Source organism: Sycon ciliatum, chromosome 1 (assembly GCF_964019385.1).
Source record: "Sycon ciliatum chromosome 1, ocSycCili1.1, whole genome shotgun sequence".
Lineage (NCBI taxonomy): Eukaryota > Metazoa > Porifera > Calcarea > Leucosolenida > Sycettidae > Sycon > Sycon ciliatum.
Window position 1 is genome coordinate 56,007,209 of NC_088643.1, and position 17,678 is coordinate 56,024,886.

General features: G+C 49.0%; 2 protein-coding genes across 3 annotated transcripts in view; one reads left to right on the forward strand and one right to left on the reverse strand.

Moving 5' to 3' along the window:
- Positions 1–114: 114 nt before the first annotated feature.
- LOC135804447 (serine/threonine-protein kinase 31-like) lies at positions 115–7,898 on the reverse strand. Of its 2 annotated transcripts, XM_065318317.1 has the most exons (8): positions 5,588–7,898; positions 5,359–5,418; positions 4,293–5,063; positions 3,653–3,780; positions 2,552–2,738; positions 2,223–2,333; positions 1,296–1,770; positions 115–1,250 (listed from the first exon to the last, which is right to left on the reverse strand). In XM_065318317.1, exons 1-8 carry the CDS (start codon positions 7,643–7,645, stop codon positions 970–972), a joined length of 4,071 nt encoding a protein of 1,356 aa, XP_065174389.1. In that variant the 5' UTR covers positions 7,646–7,898; the 3' UTR covers positions 115–969. The 2 variants fall into 2 exon arrangements, with proteins under 2 accessions (XP_065174389.1, XP_065174388.1); XM_065318316.1 differs by having other exon boundaries at positions 115–1,770; positions 5,588–7,897.
- A 6,064-nt stretch (positions 7,899–13,962) lies between these two features.
- The window catches only part of LOC135804449 (uncharacterized), a 73,439-nt gene continuing 69,723 nt past the window's right edge, over positions 13,963–17,678 (forward strand). Inside the window, exons 1-4 of the mRNA XM_065318319.1 lie at positions 13,963–14,715; positions 14,871–14,976; positions 15,379–15,469; positions 17,342–17,632. Of these exons, the coding sequence (XP_065174391.1) occupies positions 14,490–14,715; positions 14,871–14,976; positions 15,379–15,469; positions 17,342–17,632 (714 nt within the window). The 5' untranslated portion in view covers positions 13,963–14,489. The remainder of the gene's footprint in view (positions 14,716–14,870; positions 14,977–15,378; positions 15,470–17,341; positions 17,633–17,678) is intronic.

Consider the following 17,678-nt stretch of genomic DNA (forward strand, 5'->3'; position numbering starts at 1 on the left):
GTTGTACATAAAAAAAGAACGGCGTAGGCTACATAACTCCGAACCCCCAGTTCTTTGCCACCACACAGTAGTAGTAGTAGTAGTAGTGTGTTGCTTGCCAATGAGAACACCGTGTCTAGTTTGATTGAACCAATTATTGTATTTCATGACTGTGGCCAAATGAAATTAACCACTGGTAGCGGCAAGGCGTATAGTATGTTAGTATAAATTGATGTAGAACGTTTGAAAAAGGATGAAACTGATTCCGCCGATGAGGTATGAGAAGGATGCGAATCATGAATGGCTGACGTAGGGAACCAACCCTAAACCTAAGCAAGCGAGTGAAAACAGGAAAACAGGAAGCAGAATGCTGACATACCACAGATGGTGGTGGTGAAACAAAGACAAAAAAAAGGACAACAGCTAAAAAAAGACAACAGGCAGAGGCCATCAAAATCATTCTAAAAGCTGGCCATTTGCTGGGGCAGGCAAAGCAACTAGCTAGTGTGCTGCAAAGAGGCATGAATACACCACAAAAGAAGAAGAAGAAGAAGAAGAAAGCAAGTATATGTGGTAAAAAGGCATGCGTTTGCTTTCCACAGTTGGCACCCTAGAATAATGAGAGCGAGGTCAAACAAATATAGCTCAAAATAAACACCAAAAATAAGAGTTTACCTACTATAGTCTTTGCGATAGCAAAAAATGAGGGAGGGAGAGAGAGGGATAGAGAGAGGGATAGAGAGGGAAAGAGAGAGGGAAAGAGAGAGAGAGAGAGAGAGAGAGAGAGAGAGAGAGAGAGAGAGAGAGAGAGAGAGAGAGAGAGAGAGAGAGAGAGAGAGAGAGAGAGAGAGAGAGGAAAGAGAGATCACCTTCCAGGATCCAAAGCTTGTTGAGAAAACACGTCCAGAGGAGAGGTGGAGACACGTAACGGTATAGTACACAAAGAAGTTTCAGCTAGGATCATGCCAGGGATGAAGTGGTCTGAAGGAGTTAAATGTCGGTACAGCCTTCGTTATCACTTGTTGCTGGCTGTGGTTCACCACTTGTTGGTGGCTCACTACTGGATGGTGGCTCGCTGCTAGATGGGGGTGAAAGAATGGTGAAGTCACTGCCAGTGCCCTCACGGGTATCGGTCATTGGCTCCAAAGCGGGCAAGCTGCCATCCTCATCGGTGTCTGTGACCTTGCTGGTATCAGTGTCTGTATCCATATTCACACATGTGCTAGCAACCGCGTCAGCAGGCGACGACACTTTCTCCACTGTAGGCTCAGGTACAGGCAAAGTAGCATCCGCTGCGCTTTCTTGATCAGCCGCAGGTACAGGCAAAGTAGCATCCGCTATGTTTTCTTGATCAGCCGCAGCAGCTGGTGCTGCTGCACTTTGGCCAGCGGCATGATCATCAGATGGGGCAGTTGGTTGCTGCTGCTGCTGCTCTTGTTCTTCGTTCTCCTGCTGAGTGGATCCATCCGTTGCTGCGTTGCCCTCACCCCACCATGCTTGCTTGTCATCTGCTACTGCTGCAGCTGCTGGTGCAGTAGTGGATTCCGGGGCAGTCACGGCTGTGCTGACGGGGTGAATCATCTCATCCGACGGGATAGCCTCCAGCGGGGGCTCGCTGGAAGTTGAGGTGAGTCGGCCGTCTGCCGTTGTGCTACTTTTGACAGCTGCCGCCGGCTTCTCTTCAGGCCGGTTTGCAAGTAACGTCTTCAGCGTACTGGCATCAAAGTTCACGACGAATTGACAATGCGATGGTAAAAAGCTTGCCCAGAAATGCGCTTGGTCATCATGACGCTGGACACAAGCCAAGAACAACCGATGGAACAGTTTAGATAGGGAAGCATAAAGAACGTGAAAAATGAAAAATATGGTCCATGACCAAGCAGAAAGTAGGGGTGGCATCGAGTAGTAGGGTACCCATGCTACCCGTAATTAGAGCGGGTATTCGGGTAGTAGTTTGCTCCTGAGAATCCGATAGGGTAGTTGAGTACAGTATATTCACAACGGTGCATGTAAAACGCACGGCAATGTGCTTACTGTACACTTTCTATGTAGCACAATTGCACACTCGCTGTACAAACTATGTCCAAAATACCCGATAGGGTACCCGTGCTACCCGAATAGAAATACCCGAACGCGATACCCGACCAAGCCCCTGCCCATTGCAACCCTAAAAAGAAGTGTGAGAAGTGGTTAGCGTACTTTTCTTTCTTTCTTTTTCTATTCGTTAGAAAATATATCCTTACCGATTCAGCAGTGAACAGATTGCCAGAGGATGTCACAAGCTGGTGAGACTTGAACAGCACCTCGTTGGACACTGGAGCCAGACTCTTCTGCAGCAGCACAGACGGTGTCACCTGAGCGCAAAGAAGAGAGGCAGCGCCAATACAAATATAGCAACACACAAGCGGGTTGGTTATCCGGAGTGCCAGGACAGAGTGCTTATGGCCACAGTAAGATTCGTTCATTTAATTTTACAGTATGCACATAACAGACAGACAGACAGACAGACAGACAGACAGACAGACAGACAGACAGACAGGCACACGAAAGCAAGAGGACAATCCCTCCCAACCTTTTCTGGTACGTGCTGGAAGAAAGAGCACTGCAGGGTTTGCTTGGCAGAGCGTCGATTGCTGGGCTTGGCATGCAGCAAGAAGCGAAGTATAGCGACTAAGTGGGATAGGTCATTTCCAGACGGCAGGTTGCTGGGACTGCCATTGGCGCGGTGATTAACATCTCCAGTCTTGGTGCTATACGCTCTGCACAATGAAGAGAGAACAGGAGAGATGAATATTGGCTGCATGCTTACGCAGATAGGTGTATTTGATCGAACGGCACAAAAAGATACACGAGTGAATACTAAGACCTGCAGATACTAGCCGTCTATTTCTAAAGCGAAGAAGCATAACAGGTACAAGACAGGTGATGGTTGTAGAAAGGTCACAGTTTCCGAACACGGTGCCCTCCACCTTGTTACATGCTGTCAACCAATAACATGACATTGTTTAAGACAGGTACTGTACATCTACATATTTTCGGCCTGCTTAAATTTCGGCCTCCCAGGGCTAAAACACATTTCGGCTACATTAAATTTTCGGCCTCTACTGGTACCCGCTGTCTGTATACAGTGTCACACTGAAGCTTGCAAAAAAAATTTCGGCCAAAGATGCCCAGGCCGAAAATAGCCGAAAATAATAACGCGCTGAATACGAAATTTCGTTGACTACAGTCCATTCATAAAAAGATGGGCCCTGGCTTTGGCGAGCTCCCGTATTTGGCGATTTTTCGTGATTTCATCGTACACAGTGCAGTGCTGCGAACTTTGAAATTTGAAAGAGGGTCCAAAAAGGTACCTGAACTGGGGTTCGAACCGCACAACGCACTGTTGCAGGCGAGGTCAAACGGCCTGGATTTTGATGGTTTTCCCGATTCAGTGCTTTTGGGGGGAAACCTGGCCGAAATCCTATTCTTGCTATGGCTTACGTTTTGGACAAAAAAACTTCAGAAACATAATAATGGAAGAGGATTCCCTACGGGATGGCAGAAAAAAATTCTAAAAAAACTCAAAGTTTGACCCGTTTATGGCCAAAAGCTAGAAGTCCATCTTTTTCTGAATGGACTGTAACAGTACTTTTTGAAGTACAAGACTAACTATGAGGTTGAACTCACTCACCTGAGCAGCAGTAGACCATACTCGTACATATCGCTAGCAGCGGATGGTGGTTTGCCATTGGCCACCTCTACAGCATGCGACGATGCTGGCCGACTAGGAGCTTGGACTGAGCTGCTGAAGTCAACAGGCTACATGGCACATAAACACATAAACACATGTACACCCACACCCACACCCACACCCACACAAAGGCACTCAATAGAGAGCAGCCACAAACCCCAGTCTCTCCAAAACCGAGTGCACCCATCTTCAAGCTGATCCAGGCAGACAACGGAACGAATTCCAGCGTGCTATCACAGCTGCAAACACCCTAGCACATACGCATGCGCGTGTCCTATGCAGGATCGTGGATGGCGAAAGTGTTGCTCACTCACTCAAACACACGGACTCCCAGTACCGCGGGGTACTCGCCACGAGTGTGACATTGTCACAAACGACCGGCTTCTGTGTGATGCAATGGAAAAACCATACACCACTGTGTGGAGTGGAGCATCAAACAAGTGGACAAACCTATGGAAAGCAAGTCACTACAGTCAGTGTATTTGTGATCACAGCGCCTTACTGTGGAGAATGGCCAATGTGCGTACATGTATCGCTTAGACAGAACAACACAAAAGCATCCAATGCCGATGACACTCACCATAAGGATAGGATGCGGATGATCTTTGTCAGTAATTGCCAGTCGGATGTAATCAGGTGTCACAGAGCCATGGAACTGGTTTTGCTCATGAAGAGCTGCCAATGCAGCACCAATGCCCAGGAACACGCCAAACTTCTCGTACGGCGAGGGCTTGGCGCCAAGCCAGTCGGCAAACGAGACGAAAGAGTAGTGCGGAAACTGAGCATAGACCCGGGGGGAAACGGTGAACACGGCCTCCGGCTGCATGAGGCATGGATGAGCGGCCGCTGCGTAGTCGAAGATGCGCTGCTGGGTAGTGTCCGCTGAACAGGTGCCGCTGACATACTCGTGGATAACACAGCTTCGACCGGCAAAACTGGTGGAGTATGTCGGCACACTGGTGAGCTCGTTTGACGTAGGCTGAAGCTGGTAGTGGTCGAGAGTGCGCTGTGCCTTGATCAGGCCATAGCTCTTCTGGAACGTCAGCAGCTCAGCTTTCGGGTGGAGAGCAGGCAGCTCGGGAAATTCCGCAGTCAGAGATACCAGCCTGCTGAGCTGCACGTCCTGCTGTAAGCAGGCTGAGTGCAGCTGTGAGAGGATGGCCAATCGCTCCTCATCCAGACTGGATGTATCCTCGCCATCCTCCCTAGCATCATCCAGGGCAGTGAGATTGTGACGCAGTTGCTTGCGCAGGGCACGCGACAACGTCCAAACCTCATCGAGTTGTGCTGTGTCCGGCGAGCTGGTCTCCAGCCATGGCTCTAGCTTGGAGCAAAGTGAAGAGTAGTGTTCCTGGGCACAGGGGACACAATGATCAAGGCGACAGCGACAATGAACACATCAGCAGCAGCCACAGGGGTAAGTACAACCTCAGAGTAGTATAGGGCAAGCGAGGGTGAGCAACTGCAGTATGCTACAGTAGAACATGCACGCTACATGCATATGTCATTGATTCGGCCTGGGTAGTGCTGTCAGTAATTCTGCGGGAAGGAGCTCAAACCGTCAGAAGTAGTCGTCAGCTCAAGAGTAAAGACAAGTATGAAGCAATGTACATGATTGTATTCAAGACTTTCTGTCAAGTGCCTACCTGCTGAGATTGAAGGTGCTCAACAGCTTGAAGGTCGCCTTTCAGCTTCTTCAAAACTGCCTGCAAGGGAACATGCAAATCAACAAGTACAAAAACAAAGTCAGTAAATGGCAACAGCAAAAGCCAGAGTAAGAGCACGCACAGAAGAACTATAAAAAATAATTTTTTTTAAAGGCAACAAATGAACGTGCACTGATTGGGCTAGAAGAGAACCAAACCATTGCCTTACCGCTGTTACATCTTCCATTGCACTCCCAGGCTGCGATGTCTCCCTCTCTGACTTCTTGGTATGGTCCATTTCCAGTCCAATGGTGCTCTCCACAGATGCAATGAGCTTCTCAAAACCACTTGGCGCAGTGCCCGTCGCCATGGGCAAGGAGTTGAGATCCAGGTGACTTTGCAGGCTTTCTAGCTGCTGGCTGAGCGCTGAACAGCATTCATTCGTGGACTTCTGCACGGCCTCGACCTGCTGCAGGCGTTCATCTTTCCACTGTTGGTAAGTCTTCACGAGGTCCTCTAGCTTGCCGGAAGACTCGAGCTTCTTGGTGGGAGCGTCTCGTCTGCGCCGGAACTGTGCTTGACTAGACAAGGAGTCGATTGTTTGCCGCAGCAATTGGGTGTGTGCTGGGATTGGCAGCTTGCTAACTTCAGTGATGAACTCACGAGCTGCTGCATGGTACTCCTGTCGGGCTGTGTTTCGCTTGGTCACAACATCAGCACATTCCGAAGCAGATGCCATGCTGCGCAGAGTCGACTGCAGTGCTTCATAGGTCTTCTCAGCATCGACCAGTGCACTCCAAGTGGATGGCAGGCAAGGATTGTCTAGCAAGGCCAGCTGAATTGCTTTCTCCAGCACATCATTGGTAGACGAAGATGACGGTACTGTTGAGCGAATCCGACGCACCTCTTCCACACGCGCCAAGAGCTGTGCTGTACGCCAATCAAATGCTGATCCCTCCAGCTCCCTCAGCCTCTTCTCAGTTTCCTTATAGCGCTGTTGCTCATTGTCCAGAGACTCTGTCAATCGGCGCACCTTATCCTGGAGATCTTGGTCTCGCCTGAAGGCTGATGCGTTCTGTACTGGTGCCACCTGCCCAGTAGCAGTCCCCTTCGCAGCATCTCGTACTGACTTAAACTTGGAGTTTCTGGCAGCAGATTGGCCAGGTTCAGGTGATGACCGCTCTGGTGCCTGAGGGGATTTTCCATCTGCCACAGTAGTTGTGAACGCCGAACTGTTGTCAGCATCTCTGGTGTGTGCAGTGGCTGCTGCTGGTCTGGGCACTATCTCCTTGACTTGAGCAATAATATCGGTTTTGTCCAGGAGCTGCAGGTCAATGACCGGTGGTTGTTGTTTGCCCCTGGCCGGCTCAACGATGACCGCATTCATGTCTTGCTCCTGCACCAGCACGCGCACTTTTTCCAGACTGGCCGAAGACAGGTGCTGCTGGCGCTGCACGCCTTTCATCAGGAATGGCCTGGCCATGACCGCCTGCGCTGCCAGCTCTGACGGCAGCTTTCTCAGCTGCTTCTCCTGCATCATCTCACAGTTGCCAAAGTCCACGTAGCGCACCATGATGTGATTCTTCTTGATGTCCAACACCTGGCAACGGTACCACAAGCCATCGCCTTGATACAAGCCGGCATACATGCCATCCACTTCAATCTCGCCGGCCGGGTCAGCGGTGCTGCAGAAGTTCTGCATGTCCGTGACCATCTTATCTAGCCGCTCCGCTGCACCGTACTCGTGGACCTGTGCCCACAGTAGCAGATCTTCATCCACGTGCACCACCATAAGCTGGAAAGGCTTGCTGCTACTGGCACTTGAAACAGATCCTGTGCCCGCCTCGCTGTCGACCTGGGAGGTAGAAGGCACTGCGGCACACGCACTCTGTTCCGCTTCACCATGTCCACCCTCAAACTGATTTGTTGGTTTGTTCTGAAACCTGGGTGGCCTCTCCATGGGTCTCCGAGGAGGCTGCGTTCTGGACCGGTTGCGATCAGGGAAAGGACCGGATCCTCCATTCCTGGCCCTTACGGCAGCACGGGACACAGATATGCGACCTCCAAAAAACTCGGTGTCGTGAAGTTTTTCAACAGCTGCGTTGGCTTCGCTCTCGATGAAATACCTGACATACGCGATAGGAGTAGGTCTCCTCTCATTGGCAGGTAAAATCAAGACGTCCGCCACCTGACCAGCTTCTGAGAAAGTCCTTTTAAATTCAGGATTCCCAGCACTTGGCGGGAAATGTCTCACCTGGACATCGTGGGTTTGGTTAGGATAGGCCATGGTAAGAGGGTAAGGGAGAACTGAGCAAATAAAACACCTGACCAGGGCCTTACTTCACGTTCTACCAGGACGACCATGGAAACTCGTCAAGGTAGTTGCACCCGCACTACAAGGAAATGTTGGTTCCCGAGATGTTTTCCAAGATCGAAAGTTGAAACGCAAAGCAAACAAACCATCCACCCAACAGGCAACACAAACTCATAACAATGATAACATCCAAACTAAAGATCAGTTCGGCTTCCGCGAGTGATGTGTGACAAAACAACAAAAAAAAATGCATGAATCCGTTCGAAAGACCACGCGATGCTAACGCCATTATTTCTGCTCACTCGTCTCCAGGGAAACTGCCGCAACGACTTGTTACGTGACATCGACATTTTTACATGATCACTTGATCAGTCTGCTACATGACTACAAATAAATTACAATGTAGTGTCGACTGGATGATGTCGACTGATGTCAGCTCAGAGATCGTGGATTCGGGGGCCCATGGGTGGGTCTTGTCTTGTACTTGTACTTTGTCTTTGTAGCTAGCAGCAAGAGTACAATGGTTATGTACTCTTGCTAGCAGGGATCTGTATTATTAATTTTTGTCTTGCACTTTGTAAGGAGTAGTGAGTAGCAAACAAAGTACAGTATGTATCAGACCCTGGAGTGGTACACTCGGACTCAGTGGTAGTCACGGATCACTTGTTTAACCCATACTGATAATGATGATATTCGTAAGTCAGTAATTATCATACAGTAGTTAGTTAGTTACATTGTACTAGTACAGTAGTTCACTGAGCCGGAGGGTCAAAACATGACTCTGCTGATTGTCACTCTCAGTGATCCCAGGGCCGGTGGAAGGTGTTTCAGGATGGTACGGCAAGCCCGGTTATTGTAGGTGTCGTTCGGGCCCCGCGGCCGCGAATCCTGAAATTTCAAAATTTAGAGCCAATACTGAATCATAGCGGCTCTGGCTTCATCAGGTCCTCCGCAAAAGTGGTACGGTTAACTAATACCGTCACCGTGGCGTGTCCGATGCCGGCCTGGCCCAGTTAGGAAAAAGTAAAAGCAGGTGCGGCTCTTGATGTCCATGATGACCAGAACTGCATCCGGGCCGGCCGAGTAGCTGAGTTTATTTGCTGATGTTCATTGCACGGTAAACTGTGATTTGACCCTGACAATGACCCTGAGGCTATAATGTGGTCGCCTTTAGATTATTATAATATGAAGCCGCAGTGAATGCAAATCACCTGTGACCTGGCTGCGGAACCTCAGAACCTGCCGGAATGCCTATTGCATAGACTCGATCACAATGATGCGCTGATGTTTTCCTCAGGCTGAATCAAGTCTCCGTCTGCAATATGATGCATGCCGTTTGAGGTTTCCAGGACGCCGGAACACTTGATCGCACTGACTCTTGCAATGAGACACAGGCACAGAGGAGGTGCAACCGTCGGAATATAGAAACAAAAGAGAAGAAAAAGAAACTTTGGGAAGGGTATACACACATGAACACACATACCTGTCCTGTCCTGTCCTGTTGAGCCACTGCCCGATGATGAAGGTTACGTGGGCCCCGGATGGGGTAGCTGAGAGAGAGGAGGAGCACACAGCCCTCTGACGATCCAGGTGATGCGGTAAGCGAAATCAGCGGGAGCAGGCACAAACACATGTGAAACCCTGACGGTCCTGAACGGTCGGACGACTACAAGTCCGTGAGCAGCGATGACGGGCGCGGCCACGTGTAGACGCAAAGCAGCGGTCACAAGCCTGGCAGTGAGTGACGCAGCACAGCGGAGAAGCAGGCAGCGGCGCACCGACTGCCACACACACATCTCAGACCTCAGACCTGCCCATCGCAGAAGCGATGATAGCGAACAGCTATGTTAGACATAGCAACTTGTAATATCAAAAAGTATTCTTTCTAGACCAAAGAGTGGTATATTTGATAACATTTAATAACGATAGAAATTTTTACGATACTTCTCCAGACGTTTCGTTGTTCTGAACAACATCGTCAGTGGATAAAGAAACTTTCTTTATCCACTGACGATGTTGTTCAGAACAACGAAACGTCTGGAGAAGTATCGTAAAAATTTCTATCGTTATTAAATGTTATCAAATATACCACTCTTTGGTCTAGAAAGAATACTTTTTGATATTACAATGAGAGTGAATAATCAACGGCTTGTCCACCAACTCTTATAGCAACTTGTGCTGGGATTACACCATTCAACAGCTTGCAAGGCTGATGAATTGACCGCCACTAATTTTAGCCTGGTATTCACCACACAGCTGATTGAAGTGGCTTTTTCTGGCCAGTGAATCCCTATTTTTCATTTTTTTTCATTTTTTTTACACACACACACCACACCACATACTCCGGCATACACACACACACACACACACACACACACACACACACACACACACACACACACACACACACACACACCATTGACCATTGACCATTGGACGCCCATCGCCGGAGGCGATGATAGCGATGCTACAGCAGAAGCCATAGCAGCTTGTGCACACACACACACACACACACACACACACACACACACACACACACATACACACACACACACACACACACACACACACACACCATTGACCATTGACCATTGGACGCCCATCGCCGGAGGCGATGATAGCGATGCTACAGCAGAAGCCATAGCAGCTTGTGCAAACACACACACACACACACACACACACACACACACACACACACACACACACACACACACACCACCACCACCACCACCACCACCACCACCACCACCACCACCCACCACACACATATGCCCCCCCCCCCCCCCCCTGGAGCACTGTACAAGTGGTGTTCTTCAGGCACAATCTTCCTCAGCATACTCAAGCTCAACTGATGAGAGGTGAATTCCCCCGAAACACTGTGTATTGAGCAGAGAGTGGTGCTTTCTTGCAGGTTTGCTGAGTCGAAGGTTCGATGAACTTCTCCGCGTGTGCTCTGGATGGCAGTCGTGAGTCAGTCAAGTGTCAAATCAAGTTGGCGGAAAAGCGTGAGCTTCGGTGTGGGGAGCAACCGTCTTTCCTATGTCTTGGACTTGTAATATCCTGGTTCGCGTAAGATCTAGTCAGACTAGAGAGGTTCTGCTATACTAGTAGTAGTACATGAAACGTAGAGAAAGCACGTAGAGAGCAGGTGTCTGGGTTAGAGTACATGAAACGTAGAGAAAGCACGTAGAGAGCAGGTGTCTGGGTTAGAGTACATGAAACGTAGAGAAAGCACGTAGAGAGCAGGTGTCTGGGTTAGAGTACATGAAACGTAGAGAAAGCACGTAGAGAGCAGGTGTCTGGGTTAGAGTACATGAAACGTAGAGAAAGCACGTAGAGAGCAGGTGTCTGGGTTAGAGTCTACGGCTTCGCGTGTTTTAGGGTCCAGATTTCCACGCGTAGATGAGCTTCTCTACGTTGTGGCACACGTAAAGAAAATGCGTACGGATTAGCGAGTGCAGGCAGAAAACTGCCAAATATGGAAGGGGAGATTCCCAGTACACATTCCACGTGACTTCTCTACGTGAAACGCAGAGGAGAACAGGATTTCTTTACGTTACGGGAACGCGAAGAGAGTTCGCGTGATTCTTTGCATCGCGTTCCCGAAACGTAGAGCGGAGAACCTCACTACTGACTCGTACTGAGTCACGTTCCACAACCGTAGGAACACCACCACCCGCAAGCCGGATCAAAGCGCAGACGGAGCTCCTAAAGCGGTGGACCCGGGTCCCGGGGTCAAGAGAGTAGTCTGCAATCTAGCACACGGATCAGTGACGGTGCAATAATAACTGTGCCCCCCCCCCCCTTACTCGGTATGTAAACATGGTAAAAATTCACCTAGGCCAGGGTTACCAGTAAAAAGGCAACGCCTGTTGGGACTCCCCTAGTAAAATAATAAAATCTACTACTACTACTACTACTACTACTACTACTACTACTACTACTACTACTACTACTACTACTACTACTACTACTACTACTACTACTACTACTACTACTACTACTACTACTACTACTACTACTACAGTCAACTTCGCCAATAACGACATTCGGCGGGGCAACAGGAAAGTGCCCTTATTCGCGAAGTGTCCTTATAACCGAAGTCCCATTTGAATGTATGTGAACCCATATTTTTGTATAGTATGACATGCATATCAAAATCAAGCTCTTTTCTTGCTCTATGTCAATGTGTACTTTATTTTCATATTGCAGTTGAAAGGAACTAAAAATTCAATATGCAAGGAAATCAATTGAAAAATATGCCTTTTTGAGCCATCTACAGGGCCAGAGACATGTACATGTATGATGATTACTGTACAATCATGTACAACTACATGTACATTGTATACATAATATTATAGGTGTGCTGGTAAATCCAACAATTTTGAAGCCAACATAAAAAAGGAAGAAAAAGCCCCCCCCCCCCCGCCCCCCTCCCTTTGGCTGCATTTTCTTGCATGTACATGTGTGCCTTTATAATAATATCCATCACCATAGGTTCTGGTACTTCTGCATGACAGGTACTAGGTACATGTACTTGACTGACAGGTACTTGAAAGAGCTGTCAAAAGCCCAGAAAGTCGTTATTCAAGCAGTGAATATGACCTCGGGGCACTAAAAGCATGTCGCTATACGCGAATTGTCGTTATTCAGATAGTCGTTATATCCGAAGTTAAATGTATACAGTTAGATGGGACTTTGCTCTGGGCATGGAAATTCGGTCGTTATTCGCGAATTGTCGTTATATCCGCAGTCGTTATTAGCGAAGTTGACTGTACTACTACTACTACTACTACTACTACCCCCCCCCCCCCCCCCCCCCCTCCCTTCGACCATCAGTGCACCGTGCATGGCCACAGTACTCAGTAAAGTAAGCTGTCCCTGTATACTAGACACATGTATGACCATGACATTGTACTATACATGCACTACCGGTAACTTACTTCCGGACAGTGCCGTCGACGTCACGGCTTGTGGCTAGCTGTGGCAAGTCGTGCTGTCGTGGCAGCAGTGAACCGTCACATTGTCAGGGATGATACTGCTCTTCTCACTGTGTTGTTGACCAAGAACATTATAGAAGGGAACCCGCTTTGATTACGATTAGGACCAGCACCGGGCCTCCGAATGCTTGCCAGTCCGGGGCGTAGTCTGGTCGGCAGCCGGCATAGCCGGCAATTTGACAAGTCAACGAACAACGAGTAAAAAGAACTTGAAAGAAGCCTACTTTTGTGTTCTGACCGGTGTTCCAGAGCAGGAAAGGAGAGATACAATGAGGTACATGTACATGTACCTGTACGGGCAGTATGCGGCCATTAGTCCATAGCCGGAGTTTCTCCTAGTAAATATTCCGTTGACACCTGCCAACTCCCGAGGCCATTCAGTGTGTCATCCCCGGAGCACGCTATTGCCCTAGCGCAGTATACAGTATCCGCGGGGTTTGTTTGGTCGCATGGCCAGATCCGCTGTCACAAGCTTCCGCCCATAACGGCTACATAACCATTGGCGCTAACAGTCACTACAGGATACTCAGTATCAGTATATCACTCGCAGAATGGCAGTACACCGAGAGTTCTAGTCCTAGAGCTTCAATGACACTAGTATTATGTAGCTGCTGACAGAAACTGCCCTGTGACTGGCTCAGTGGCTGTGGCAGGGCATAGGACAAGCAAGTGGAACACCGACGCAGGGCTTGTCAGTCTGAAACTCAGGACAGACAGTGAGGGAGCCGCTCAGCGCTGCAGCGAAACTCGTGTCTGAGAGCATCCCGACCAGAATTCGGCACACCGCCATGATCTGACTGTAATGCCATGGCGCGGGCACTAGGTGGAGCTAGCCTCGATGTAGATCATACTAGATGATGCTCTTAGACAGGCTAGAGGAGAGGTTGGTAAACTGCATAAGTATTAGTTGGGCTAGTTAGCAATGGCCAGTGTCTGGCTGGCTGAGCGGGCATGTGTCCTGTGACTAGCGTACATGACTGTACTGCACAACCGTCAATGCCAATAAGGCAATATGCACCAACAGCAGCTGTCAACTAAATGTACTTGAAGTGTCATTTCCCGTTCCAACATGTCGCTCCAAATACTGTAGTAGCAAATGGTTGCCATTGGCATTGGTTCTCGGGCATGCACAGTCGACAGGTCGAGTAGCGCTAGCTCATGCAGCAGCTCTACATTCCCTGCCTAAACTCTCTCAGAACTATTTTCTATTTTGACACGAGACTGTACGGACAAGAAGTCAAGAATGATTTGCCCTGCCTTTCATTCTGCGCTCAGTGTAAAAAGCGGTTGTTCGTCGTCGCAACTACTTGTGTTCATCGCTAACGTAACGTTGTGAAACTACTTGCCCCTGCTTGTGTAGGCTTGTTGCAGTAACAGTGGGCTCTTTAGGCTAGCTAGGTCAGTCTACAAGACTGCTGGTTCGAGTAGGCGGTTGTTTCTCGTCGACAGCTAGTGCTTCCCACCCCCGACTGATAAGACCCTGAAATGCACTACATGTAACCGTGAGTTGGGAGCTGATCGATTTCTCACTCTCACCGGCCAGAGCAAGATTCTGTACATGCCCTGGATCTGGAACGCAATCGTCACTCTACAGCTTATGTAGCTATATCGCGGTGACTGAGTTGCACAATACAAAGTCGCAAACCACAGTCGATGTGAACCGTGACAGTAGCATTATTTTTTTGAATCGGATCAGGAGCAAAGTGCCGGGTGGTGAAGGCGAGAAGACGGCGAAGCCTCCGCAAGAGCTAGGCGATACAGCGAGAGCAGGAGATCATGCACGACGACGAATCCGTAAGATAGTGACACAGGAGGCCATGGTCGCGAGAGACACTCATATGAGCTCCGGCCGTGCTCCTGCAACCAATTCAAAGACGAAACCCGACTTGGGTGGAAGATACGATCGTCTACATTCATTCCCTGCAAGTAATCGCTACCACCATGTTATCAACGTTGCAATCATGCTTGCAACATTGTTCTTGCTACTGCTCATAGCAGCCGCGCCCGGTGAAGTCTCCGGAGAGACAGTGAGCGATGGCTCAGGTAAGTCTGGACAGGAGGCCATTATCTGTCACGAATTGCGGTGATCGTGGGGTACAAACTATAAAGTCTGTCTGGGGTAGTTCAAAGGCGACTACTCTTCCATTGCACCTTCGTAAGGCCTCGCTCGCCCTTTCCATCGTGTCTCTCTTGTGCAGGTGCGGAGGACTGCAACTGCACGCAATGCATAGAGTCTTTGGTCAACTGCACAGCAGGGACGTTCTGGAATGGCTCAGTTTGCAGCGTTTGTCCAGCTGGCTATTTGTAAGTACCGCTAACCGCGAACAGTCAGTGTTCCTCGCCATTCTATTATTCTATTCCTGCCTCTGAGCTGAAGGCACACACTCATGTAACAGTAACGCCGAGACACGATTTAGAAAAGCGATCCAGTCAGCTTTTCTGTGGTTATGGAGTGTGTCAGTGCAGTGTGACACACTTCCTCGAGAATCATGCACATGGCCGCAACACGCTCTGTAGACCTACTACAAAAAGTACTAGGTCTAGCTGTGCTCTTTGGTAACGCTGTTCACGGTTACCACGGAGCGCGGAGATGGGCCCGGCCCGAGTACGGAGTAGTACTAGAACGCACATGTGAGCATGCAAGTGGTTGGAGAATTTTTCTGACCGCTTCCGTCTTTGGTGATATGTTGGCCCCTTGTTCTGCAGCTGCCCTGGAGGAGGTTCTGGGAACTCAACTGCCTGTCCTGCTGGCTATTTCAGTTTCCAGGAAGGAGCTTCAAGCCCCGAGTCCTGCAAGGTATGGGATGTAACATCCTTTGCATGGCCGGCTACAATTTTTGTAGTGTTTTTTTATTCAATTTCCGGTATCACATTAATTTTTTGACAATTTTGCAGCGCGAAAGATTTTTGAATTTTGGATGGGTGTCGGCGCCGCGCTAAGACTTAGTGCATGTACACGCTACAAGACGCTGTGCTAGAAAGGATGACAGTTCCGCACTTACACATTGTAGCCATGTTGCTCAGTGCACTGTGTGAACCAGGGAGTAGTACAATTATTATTGTACTACTCCCTGGTGTGAACAGTTCAAGCAGGGAGTTCAAGTAGAAAACTTCAGTGTACAAAATCATGAGGAGATATGACCATGAGGAGATATGACCATGAGGAGATTATGACCATGGCGCCATCATCTGTCCCTCCAGGAAATCGCGATTCCACGGATGCAACAAATTTTGCGATTTTGGCCCAAACCCGCGATTTTCAGCAAGATCTGCGATTTCCCGCGTTTTTTGTTGTTTTCTGCACTATATCTCACATTTTTATGCACTTTTCACGCAGTTCTTTCCATGATCCTGTCGTGATTTGGCCCAAATCCGCAATTTTCTGCAAATAATTCCGCGAATTCCTGGCAAGTTCTGCATCATTCCGCACTTTTCGTCGCATTTTTCGTTACTTTCTGCCGCAATTTCTTGCGCAAGTTTTCGAGAGTTTTTTCCGCAAATTCCCGCAGGGACAGCATCATGTTTATATCGGCTCTATTGAGTATTGTGAGCTGATTCGCCAAAAAAAACTATGCAGCCAACATGGAAACATGATTTGCTTTATGACTTTATCCTGTGGTTTTCGTTCTAACTAAAGCTGCGTTCACACCATGGTGAAGGTACCACAAGAGCGTCCCACCACCACCGCATCGCACCCCACACTCGTGATGGTGTTTTGGTGGTGTTTTGGTGGTGTTTTGGTGGTGTTTTGGTGGTGTTTTGGTGGTGTTTTGGTGGTGTTTTGGTGGTGTTTTGGTGGTGTTTTGGTGGTGTTTTGGTGGTGTTTTGGTGGTGTTTTGATGGTGTTTTGGTGGTGTTTTGGTGGTGTTTTGGTGGTGTTTTGGTGGTGTTTTGGTGGTGTTTTGGTGGTGTTTTGGTGGTGTTTTGGTGGTGTTTTGGTGGTGTTTTGGTGGTGTTTTGGTGGTGTTTTGGTGGTGTTTTGGTGGTGTTTTGGTGGTGTTTTGATGGTGTTTTGGTGGTGTTTTGGTGGTGTTTTGGTGGTGTTTTGGTGGTGTTTTGGTGGTGTTTTGGTGGTGTTTTGGTGGTGTTTTGGTGGTGTTTTGGTGGTGTTTTGGTGGTGTTTTGGTGGTGTTTTGGTGGTGTTTTGGTGGTGTTTTGGTGGTGTTTTGGTGGTGTTTTGGTGGTGTTTTGGTGGTGTTTTGGTGGTGTTTTGGTGGTGTTTTGGTGGTGTTTTGGTGGTGTTTTGGTGGTGTTTTGGTGGTGGGGTCACCTGTCCGCAGGGCACTACAGTCATGTACTAGTATGTCGATTGCGGCCCGGATCTTTCACATGATACTCCACCTCCCACACCGGTCGATTTCTGCCCGTCCAGTCGGACTGCCGGTCTGTCGATGCATGGCAGACAGAGTATGCAAGCACGCGACATGCAAGGTCGGCCAAGTTCAGTTGTCGGCTAAAAATCGACAAGTCGGCCGACAAGATAGTCACCCAAGTACGCCTGTGTTCACATAGGGGTACTTGTACCGGTGTTTTGTGTGACCTGGCATGACCTCTGGGTTTCTCTTCTCGACTGATATGAATTTTAATTTGTCGGCTTCTGAACTGGTATGTAGGTAACACCATCGGAACTTGTCTCTGCTATTGTGTGTATTATTTCACTGCATTCCAGGCCTGTAGCAATGGAACCTACTCACCATTGCTCGCTGCAAGTCAATGCACACCGTGTCCGCCCGGCTCCTACTGTGACGTCGACGGTCAGACGTCACCGCTGGTGTGCGCGGCAGGCTCCTACTCCAATGAATCCGCATCGGTGTCGTGTCGCCCGTGCCCCGCTGATCACTTCTGCCTGAGCGTCAGCAATACGCCGGCACCATGCCCACCGGGACAGTTTAGCGCCGTCGGCACTGATGCGTGCTCGATATGTCCAGCACAGTATGCCTGTACTGCTGCAGACAATAAGGTTAGTCACTCGGTTGCATACTAGTGGCAGGAAGGAATTGTCAAAA

Excerpts from the sequence above, each read along its gene's own strand:
- LOC135804447 (XM_065318316.1), bottom strand. The coding sequence starts at position 7,645 with ATGGCCTATCCTAACCAAACCCACGATGTCCAGGTGAGACATTTCCCG. Across the intron at positions 5,064-5,358 it reads AGCACCTTCAATCTCAGCAG|GAACACTACTCTTCACTTTG; the intron begins GTAGGCACTTGA and ends CCCTGTGCCCAG. Across the intron at positions 3,781-4,292 it reads ATCCGCATCCTATCCTTATG|CCTGTTGACTTCAGCAGCTC; the intron begins GTGAGTGTCATC and ends TGTGCCATGTAG.